Source organism: Octodon degus, unplaced genomic scaffold (assembly GCF_000260255.1).
Source record: "Octodon degus isolate 3935 unplaced genomic scaffold, OctDeg1.0 scaffold00056, whole genome shotgun sequence".
NCBI classification, from domain to species: domain Eukaryota; kingdom Metazoa; phylum Chordata; class Mammalia; order Rodentia; family Octodontidae; genus Octodon; species Octodon degus.
The window spans coordinates 5,839,602-5,849,198 of record NW_004524632.1 but is presented as its reverse complement, the minus strand read 5'-3'; the positions used below and the strand labels follow the sequence as shown (position 1 = coordinate 5,849,198).

General features: G+C 60.1%; 2 protein-coding genes across 2 annotated transcripts in view; one reads left to right on the top strand and one right to left on the bottom strand.

Moving 5' to 3' along the window:
- The first annotated feature begins 462 nt into the window (after positions 1-462).
- Positions 463-2,743, top strand: LOC101579565 (pyruvate dehydrogenase (acetyl-transferring) kinase isozyme 2, mitochondrial-like). The gene is made up of 6 exons (XM_004633850.2): positions 463-478; positions 586-662; positions 759-857; positions 944-1,051; positions 1,416-1,529; positions 2,014-2,743. Exons 1-6 carry the CDS (start codon positions 463-465, stop codon positions 2,152-2,154), a joined length of 555 nt encoding a protein of 184 aa, XP_004633907.1. The 3' UTR covers positions 2,155-2,743.
- A 1,738-nt stretch (positions 2,744-4,481) lies between these two features.
- Samd14 (sterile alpha motif domain containing 14) overlaps positions 4,482-9,597 on the bottom strand; it is a 14,381-nt gene continuing 9,265 nt past the window's right edge. Inside the window, exons 3-10 of the mRNA XM_004633635.1 lie at positions 8,489-8,655; positions 7,701-7,989; positions 7,207-7,294; positions 7,042-7,116; positions 6,804-6,963; positions 5,691-5,810; positions 5,457-5,612; positions 4,482-4,840 (exon numbers count right to left, since the gene is read on the bottom strand). Of these exons, the coding sequence (XP_004633692.1) occupies positions 4,685-4,840; positions 5,457-5,612; positions 5,691-5,810; positions 6,804-6,963; positions 7,042-7,116; positions 7,207-7,294; positions 7,701-7,989; positions 8,489-8,655 (1,211 nt within the window). The 3' untranslated portion in view covers positions 4,482-4,684. The remainder of the gene's footprint in view (positions 4,841-5,456; positions 5,613-5,690; positions 5,811-6,803; positions 6,964-7,041; positions 7,117-7,206; positions 7,295-7,700; positions 7,990-8,488; positions 8,656-9,597) is intronic.

Below are 9,597 nucleotides of genomic sequence, written 5' to 3'. Positions count from 1 at the left end.
TGAGATCCTGCCTCAAGAAAAGATAAAAGCACATCCTTAATTCATTGGGCAGCTGCTTATTAAACATTGGGTAAAATATTTATTATAAATGACTGGCTAGGTCCTGCCCTCTTTGAGGGTCATAGTCGTGGCTGGGAAGGCTGGAGAATGGGGTCTTTAATCTGGAATAAGTAAACAAACAAGGTCATCCAAGTCCCAGCGACAGGAAGGCAGTACAGGTGATAAGGGACCCTGGGTGGGAGGGGTGGTGTGTGAGGTCAGGTGTAGTCTGACAGGTCAGAGGGACTTGATGAAGGTCGGCTTCTCTGCAGCCTGCCGTGGGCTGCTGGTGTGAGTGGGCACCGCAGGCCCCGCTCCTCCAGGCTCTAGGAGGGCCCAGAGCTAAGCGTTCAACCTTGGCCGCGCAGCCCCAGCTCGGGAGCCTGTGGATTCCATCTCTAGCTGGGCAGCCGTGCCCTAGTTATGGCCTTAGTGGGTGGTGGGGGGTGCCTGTCACTAAAACAAGAGTGGAGGAAGGAGAACCTGGGACCCTGGGGAAGGCAGTGGGCACTAGCTCGTTTCCTGACCTTGGTCTTGACCCTGCAGCTGCCAATACTACCCAACCCATCCACATGGTCTACGTCCCCTCCCACCTCTACCATATGCTCTTTGAACTCTTCAAGGTGAGGGGGCTGAGGGGTGGCTGGAGCTGGCCTTTCCCTGGGGCCACCATTAGGGCTGGGCCTTCTCTCAACGTGTCTCTCCTCATTCCTTCCCAGAACGCCATGCGGGCCACCGTAGAAAGCCATGAGTCTAGCCTTGTTCTCCCCCCTATCAAGGTCATGGTGGCCTTGGGTGAAGAAGATCTGTCCATCAAAGTATGTGACCTTTGACCACAGGCTAGAGAAAGAATGGGCCGGGCAAGGGGTTTGGGTGGGGCCCTGACATGTCCCCTGTCCCCTAGATGAGTGACCGAGGTGGGGGTGTTCCTTTGAGGAAGATTGAGCGCCTCTTCAGCTACATGTACTCCACGGCCCCCACACCCCAGCCCGGCACTGGGGGCACCCCGCTGGTGAGACGCCACATCCCCACCGGATGCCATTGCCTCTGTCTCATCCTGCCCCTGCCCACCTGCCTGCCCAGCCTCTCTCTGTCTGCCCTCCTGTCTCCTTTCCTCGGCTCCTTCTGTTCTGCTCTCCCTGTGCCCGTGTCTTCCCATAGCGCCTTTCTTGTCTGGTGTCCAACTCCCTAATGTCTCCCTGTCCCTCCTGTGCAGGAGGCAGGACCCAGCTTGGGAGGCTGAGACTCAGAGGAGCCTGTGGGCCCCGCTGTCGCCCATCCAGCCTTCTTCCCCACTCCCTACCATCCCACTCAGCTCCACTCGCACCGCAGTGACCCCAGCCCTGCCCCACCCCCACCCCTCTCACTCTCCACAGGCTGGCTTCGGTTACGGGCTGCCCATCTCCCGCCTCTATGCCAAGTACTTCCAGGGGGACCTACAGCTCTTCTCCATGGAAGGCTTTGGGACTGACGCTGTCATCTATCTCAAGGTGAGGCCTGCTAGAGAAGGGGTACTGGCAGACTGGCCCCCACTAGACCACCTGTCCTTCCCACCACCCTTTCCTGGGTCCAGGCTCAAAATCAGAACAAAGCCAGAGTTGCTGGACACACAGCCCCAGGCGCGCCAGCATGGCGGGGAGTTCCTCCAGGACGTTCTGTTAGGCCAGGCAGGGAAGGGGAGTGCAGAGATCTTGGCGTTCAGCCCCGAGGGGAAGCCTGTAGAGCTGGCGGCATGGCGACCTGGACCAGGTTCATGCGGTCTGGCCTCGTCCTCTCCGTCTCTGGCCCCTGAAGGGGGCAGCTTCTTGAGTGGGCAGGAGCAGGGCCCAGAAGGGACAGACCCTGTTGTGGGTCCTAGCCAGCGTCTGGTGGCCGAGCCAGCTCTGACCAGGGTAGGGTGGGCGGTGCTAGGGATGGTGAACTTTGATGAGTGCAGTCATGGGGACATGGGTCGCTGGCTGTGCCACCCTCCAGGCCCTGTCCACGGACTCGGTTGAGCGCCTGCCAGTCTACAACAAGTCTGCCTGGCGCCACTACCAGACCATCCAGGAGGCCGGTGACTGGTGTGTGCCTAGCACGGAGCCCAAGAACACGTCCACGTATCGGGTCAGCTAGGGGCCTCCTGCGCCCGCAAGCAAGAGGACAGACCACTGCCTCTGGGTCTGGCCACCACAGGGGCCCCCATCCCTCCCTCCAGAGGTGAGAGTGGGGGTGTCTTCTTGATGACCAGGCCCTATCTCTCTGTGGAAGTCCCTGGGTGATTGATCGGTGGTGGTTCCTAAGTGCCAATCTGTCTCCATGGAGATACCAAGTTGGTCTCCCTGGGGTGCAGTCTTCGTAGGTGATGCCTGAGGGCCAGGGGTCATGGCTCCACCCGATAGGGTGCCCCAGATGCCCTGTGCCATGGCAGTCCCTGTCCCGGATCCCGGGTGCCCCCTCACTGCCTGCATAGCCCTGGTCTTCCAAGTGGATGCCCTGCTTACCCCATGGTCTCCCATTAGGGCACAGTGCCCCAGCCGCTGTCAGTGTCAGGAGGGGTCCAGGTGCCCCCGCACCTAGGCATGAGTGGGAAACGGGTGCACTCTTGGCCCTGGGTTGGGGCCTGGTCTTAGAGTTTCCCCCTGCACTCTGGGCATTAAGATCAAGGTGGGATGGGCACAGCTCTTGCCCAAGGCTCACCCCTAACAGGGAGGAGCCCAAGAGACTGTGGAGGTCACCCACCCAGCCACGGACCCTTGGTGACCTTGGCTGCGGTGGCACTGCCTCCTGTGCCCTGGCCCAGCATGTCTGCACATGCACAGCCCACCCTCCCCAACATACCCGCCCTGTCCTGCCTGAGCCCCAAACCCCAGAGTCCCGGTGGCTTCCTCCCTGGGATAGTCTCTGTACATAGCTAGTTTTTTAACCCTGGGTGCCAGCCCCCAAGAACATGAGAGGTGAAAGCTGTGTGCTCCTCCCCGTGGCTGTGACAGTGACATCACAGTAAAGAAGAGAATGAATGAGACCATGATCTGGCTGCATTGCTGGGAGAGGGAGGGAATCCATGCATGTGTACCCGTGTGTGCACATGTACACACACACACACACACACACACACACACACACACACACACACGCCTTCAGAGCCTGTGACGCACACATGGTGTACTCAGGACTTGGCCCGGCATGCACCACGGGCATAGCCCAGGCACAACCACTCAAGACGCCTGAGTGCCCAGCACCGGGGGGCAGGTCTGTTGCCCCACCACACTCAGAGCCCACTTTCATTCCCACCAGAACCCCCAGCAGGGGCAGACAGAAAGGCCACTGGCACATCGTAAGTGTTTATTGAGAAACTGAGAATCACAACCTCTCACATGCAGGTGGGCACCCACGGGGTCCTGAGGGCTCTGAGGACACAAGTGCCTTCCGAGCTCCCCAGCAGCCCCCGCCAGGCCCGATGGTGCCAGTGCTCCCTATCTACTGTTCCTCTGAAGACCCTCTCTCAGCACAGATGGCCCAGGGGAAGAAAGGGCTGATCCCAGGGACGGGGCCTGGCCCTGAGCCACAGCCCGGGCAGGAATGAGGGGGTCAGCATGCACTGGCTCTGTCCAGATGGGAGGAGCGCTGAAAGTCCCTGGACCCCATCAGTGACTTGACCTAGCAGCTGGTCAGCATGACCCTGGGCTGTCTCTGGTCATCTCCTAAGAATGACTGATGCCATCCCCAGGCTGCTGGCATTCTATCTCTTGCTAGTGCAAGGAAGCCTGACAGTAGCCAGGGAACAGCTAATGAGCCCCTCCAGTCCAGCAGCTCCTAGGTGACATCCCAGGTTTTGCCTCTGCTGGCTGGAATGAAGGCTTAGCCCCACCCAGGCATTGGTGGGGAGGGGCCCTTCTGTCCCCAGCAGCTCCCACATGTGCTGGGTCCCCAGAGAGGGATCCGGAGCACTCTGAGAGAGCAGGAGAAGCAGGACCTAGCTTGGACAGCAAGTCAGAGACCCTGTCCTGAACAGCCCTTCCTGGAGGCAGATGTGTGTGGGGGTGCCATCCCACCCATAGGCACCTATGGGACCGGGGAGGGGCTGTCAGCCTCCTGTCCCCCTCTGGGAAGTCCACAGAGGCTGTGCATCTCCCACGCTGCTCTCTGCTGTGCTGTGAAGGCGCCGGGTAGGAGTCTACCCTGAGCGTGACTTGCTGCCCCCCAAGCCACCTCGGAAAGAGCTCTGTCACCTACCCCTGCCAAAATGCTCAGCCTTCTCAGAGCCTGAGGACCCTGGCCTGTCACAAGAGCCCCAGGGGACACACAGGCAAACGCCCTCGCTCATTTCCAGCCCGGCAGCACCCTGGTTAGAGGCAAAGGGTCAGCCAGACCCATGGGTACCTGGACTTGCTTCAGCCTGGGCCTCTCGGCCTGCTCCCTTCCTCTGCCCCTCCTCTCCCAGGAACTCTGTGCCAAGCAAGTCCTGGAAATCGGGTTTATTTGGGGGGCTCTCTCCCTGGGGTTTCCCTCCCGGGGACTCTGGGTCCAGGCGGGGAGAGGGGCATGTGCCCCCAGAGTGTGGGGCCAGGCCAACCCAAGCCTGGTGCAGCCCCAGCCTCCCTGGTGAGGCCTGTGCCCGCCTAGCTGGGGCAGCAGTGCCCAGTGCCGCGTGCCCTGCCCACCCCTAGCTCTTCTTGGCCTCCTGCTCACGCCTCCGGAGCTTGTCCCGCTGCCGCGCGGCCTTCTCCTGCGCTTTGCGCTCCTTCTCTGCAGCCGCTGCCAGCTCCTTCAGCTTTCGCTTCACCAGTGCCCGGTCATGCGCATTGCTGAGGCCCAGGCTCTGAGGAGGAATCCCAGGGTGCCAAAGGAAGCTCACCAGAACAGTCTGCCCAGCCCTCCCGCTCTGGCTTCCTTCTGCCCGCAATGCTCCCTACAGAGCTTGGGAGTCTTCCCGGAAGTGTGCCCTCCTCCACTTCCCCCCACACCCTGTGCTTCCTGCCTAGATTGGGAATTCAGTGGCTGGATGAGGAGAGAACCGAACAGGAGACCAGCCAGAAAGTCCACCAGAGATCAGAAGCCTCCCCTCTACTAGTCACACACTGCCACCAGCTCTTTGGGACAAAAAGCACAGTCAGTAGCCAGGAGACAGACCTGGCTTCTTATGACCCTGGGAAACTTACTCAGCTTCAAAGAACAAGGTCAGCCTAGAGCAGAAGCGAGATGATGTGGGGAGCTCTGGGTTCAAGTCAGAATGGGGTCCCAGATAAGAGGACAAAGATTGGACAAAGACTTTGCCTGAGGTCAGAACTCAGCGCAGTGGACAGAATGGGGGGGGGTGCGGTCAGCTAGGGATGCAGCGCGGGTTGGGGCTGGCAGCCAAAGGTCAGGATGAGGATTCCTGATCTTCACGGTCACCTCCGCTCCTACTGGGTCCCGCCCCTTGCACTTCGACATACCTTCAGCTTGCTCCCATCCAGCTGCAGCAGCTGTGGCCCGTCCACCTGCCGGGCAGCGAACTCTGCGACGTACTGCTCCAGGCTGAGGCCCTGCAGCCACTGGCCCACCTGCTGGCTGGTCCAGTGCTGGACGGCAGGGAGGGGCTCATCCAAGAACTGGGCAGAGACCACAGGAGTGAGGAAGGCTGGGCCTACACTCCAGCCCCCACGGGTCCCGTGGCTGGCGCTGCTCACCTCATCCGAAGACTGGGACAGCGTGTGGTAGGGGTAGGAGCACTTGGCCTCCTCCCGAGGGCCGCTCGGGATCTTGGGACTGCTGCTGGGTGGTGTGGAGTCATCACTCAGGGTGGATTCCTGGATGGGAAGCCTCGAGTTCATCCCCAAACCTAGGGAGCCACCCGTCTCCAAACCCATGCCATCCAGATGGGGCTGAAGTCCCATTCTGGTCCTAAAGCTGCTCAGGGCCCCCCTGCATAAGCCAGGAGTTGGCAGGATATAGGGAGGGTACCTGGTAACCCGTGTGAGGCAATAATCCAGAGGACTTGCAGGTGTAACTAAGCCAGATGGAAGTTGCCAACAGGTGTAGTTTCCTATAGGCAGCCCACCGGGACTTCCCCATGCTGGGCCGGGTGTCCTGGGTATGCTCCTCCCACCAGGCTTCTAGCTCCACAGCTTGCATTTGACCTCCCTGGGCTGTGTCTTAATGGGCTTGGTTTCCCCAGGGCCCAGCACAGGGACAATAAGAAGGCAAGGGACAGGAGAAGGGTCTGTGTGAGTCCTGGGTAAACCCTTTCTCTCCAGACCTTCACCTGCTCACCTGCCTATGGGGAGAGAGTGCCTGGCTCCCTGCCTCCCTGCCTCCCTGTTAAATCCATAATAAGTATTTGGGGCTTTAGACACAGTTGAGGGCCACATGCACAGGCACATGCCCTGCGCTGCCCCTGTTCCTCTGTCTTATGTCACAGGGCTGTGAGCTTCCCGAGCACTAGACTGGGCTTTCATGCTGCTGTCTTGGAGGCTTCATCCACCAGGCAGGTGGCCCAGCTCTGATCCAGACAGAGCAGTTAACTGAGTCAGGCCTGGAGATGCAGGCCTGTGTGGAGGGGAGACCCTCATTCAGAGATGAGGGTGGAGCGGAGGAGCAATGAACGGATCCAGGAGTGAACCAGTTCCTCAGACTATGTGTGAGTGCAACAGAAGGCAAATGAATTCAGGGGATGGTGAAGGAGCAGATCTCTGAATGGCTCCAGGGATGAACACAAGGGAGGCCTGGACCCCAGCCCGAAGCGTGTCCCCATGTCACCTGGGTCTAGGGGCCAGTGTGAGACCGGAAAGTCCCAGGCTTACCTGGGAGGCTGACTTCTTAGGGCTGAAGCCCTCATGCTTAGGGGAGCAGGCAGGGGACGTGGTGCTGCCTGAGGATGCTGAGCCCTTGCCGCTGTCCGTGAACCAAGAAAAAGGCAGGAACGGGGAGCCCCCTGACCTGCCAGAGCCCTCCACTGACTCCCTGTGGAGAGAGTGACCGGCATGGGTATGGGCGTCCAGGGCCAGGGAGGCCGGGCGGGCTGCCCAGGGTGCCTCTCACCTGCTTCCCATGGACAGTCGGTTGCTGCCCTTCTCCTTCCGGCTCTTGCCAGTGGAGGCCCGGCGGAGGGTGACCCTGTGGGACAGAGGGACGCGGGCAGAGCTGCTCCTGGCGCCACCCTTACTCTTGCAGCTCTGAGCCCTGTACCCCGGGTCCTCCACTCACCCCAGGTCCAGAAACTTCCGACGCGTCTTCTTATCCAGGCCAATGGTGGGGCTGGCAGGCTCAGGGGGGCTGGCGTCCCGGCTGTCATCTTTTGGAAAGAGGGGGAAGGAATAGCCCGAGTGGTGGCTTACAGGGCGGCTGGGCGGTAGGGATTCTCATGTCTTAGAATCCGGCAGCAGCCTGGCTCTGGCGCCCTTCCCTTGCTGTGACCACTGAAGTTCCTTGCTGTGACGCCCTTCACCCCAAACATGAAGAGAACACCTGCCTCCTTCGAGGTATCTGAAAGCCTTCCACAAACTCTGAAGCACTTCACAGGTTCAAAGCAGGGACCATTACCGCTTACTGCTAACTTTATTCTGGTTCTCTCCTAAACGCACCCGCAAGGAGGACAGGGCGATTCCATTTGGTCTGTCTGCGTCCTAGAACCCAACTGCGCCTGGCACTCCGCGAGCCTGCGCGGTTCCCGTGCTCCCGGCAGGGGGCGCCGCGCTCACCTTCGCTGTGCGGCTCGGCGCGCGGGTGGCGGCGCACGAAGCTCGGCGAGCTGTCCGAGGAGGGCGCGGAGCGCGGCGGCGATCCCGAGGCGGCAGCCAGGCCCTCGTGCGACGCGGCGTTGTGCAGGGGCCGGTAGCGCGCGAGCGGCGAGGGCGGCGGCTCGTCCTCGTCCAGGCTGCGGCGCAACCCCGGGGGCTCCAGGCAGAAAGAGCCGCCGGCTGGAGAGCCTGGGCCAGAGTGCAAAGGCGAGCGCAGTCGGTGCAGAGGGCTCCCGCAGCCGTCGGTCACCTAGGGGTGGGGACACCGGCTCGCTCTGTCCAGTGTGCTGGAGATGAGCACTTCTGGGACCTCCTATGGTCTGGAGGGGGAGTTCCTTGTGCCCTGGAGCTGGGGTGAGGTTTGCCTCCTTCACTTTTTAACTAAAGTATGATTGTTTATTTAGTTTTGTCTTTTTTGAACAGTCTCGCTGTGCAGCTCAGGCTGGCCTTGAGCTCACTTCGTAGCCCAGGCTTGTCTCCAAATCACAGCTCTCCTGCTCAGCCTCCTGAGTGCTGGGATTACAGGCGTGTACCACCATGCTCATCTAGAGTAGGACCGTTACAGATCAGTTCCGCCTCAACTTCATCATCTGTAAAGCAGTGAATACCTTCCTCAAAAAGGTGGTGTGGGCCACAGTCTGGTAGCATTCTATGTAGGATGCCTGAGATCCAGAGATGAACCAGGGCAGGAGGGATGTGTGTGTGTGTGTGTGTGTGTGTGTGTGTGTGTGTGTGTGTGTTGTCCCTACCTTGCCTCCAGGCCCATCAGAGCCTTCGCCGTCCTCCGCAGAGCTGGCACTGTCCCGAAGCCTGGAGCGGGACGGCCGGTGTCTCCTGCCCTTGGCCAGTAGCTGGGCCCGGGCCTTGTGTAAACTGCTGTCCAGTCTGGCGGTCTCTGGCACAGCCAAATCCAGGTCTGCACATGGGATGACAGGGGGCAGAGACCACCTGCTGGAGACCACCACTCAAAGACAGCACTGACCACCCTGTCTAGGGCTCAAAACTCCATATGGGTTCTAACATTCAGGTAGGAGTCTGCTAGTGAGGGGAAGGATGGATGTCAGGAGGACTAGGGGACTAGGTTGCAGTGACCACAGTGACAATGGCTGAGAGTGGTCAGCTCTCTTGACAGAACCGATCAGCTGGAAATAGCCTGGGGCTTCAGCCTGCTGTCTGACTCCAGCAACTGGCCCTGCTGGGGACTCTGTCTTGCTGCGCCACACTCACTCAGGTGGCATCCAGGGTTAGCACTGCTGAGCATCTGGGGGAGGGGTAGAGCTCCCCACCAGCCAATGGCAGAGTGGCAAGAAGTCCCCAGGCCCCTGGAACCCTGGGGCCTGTGGTTCGGAGCTATAGCCTGCATGCGGACCTGGAGCGAGCAGAGGTGCACCCTGGGGGCCTTCACAGATGCGCATACTGGCCAGAGTGTCCTGTTTCCTGTGCCTCCACAGGAATGACCTCACCCTGTGCTGTCTGTGACCGTGGCCCTGGGGTCTCCAAACAGGAAAGATTCTGCCCCACCTTTTCCCACCCATCCCTCCTGCCTATGCTATCTCCATTGCTCCTCTCCTATCTGTAAACCACCCCTGAAGTCACCTTTGGTTTGATGACCACTTATGTCCATTTCCAGCCCTGTCTCCTCCCCTGAGGGAACTTGGCCAGTTGAAGGCCTCCACACACCTCAGATTCAACTTATCAAAAGGAACCCATCATCTGGAAACGGTGGCACACTCCTGTAATGCCAGCACTCAGGAGGCTGAGTCAGGAGGATTGTTGAGAGTTTAAGGCCAGCCTGGGCTACATAGTGAGCTCAAGGCCAGCCTGAGCTACACAGCAAGACTCTTGTCTAAAAAAAAAA

Coding starts and splice junctions, on each gene's coding strand:
- LOC101579565 (XM_004633850.2), top strand. Junction 663..758: donor TGCTCTTTGAACTCTTCAAG/GTGAGGGGGCTG, acceptor ATTCCTTCCCAG/AACGCCATGCGGGCCACCGT. Junction 858..943: donor AAGAAGATCTGTCCATCAAA/GTATGTGACCTT, acceptor CCTGTCCCCTAG/ATGAGTGACCGAGGTGGGGG.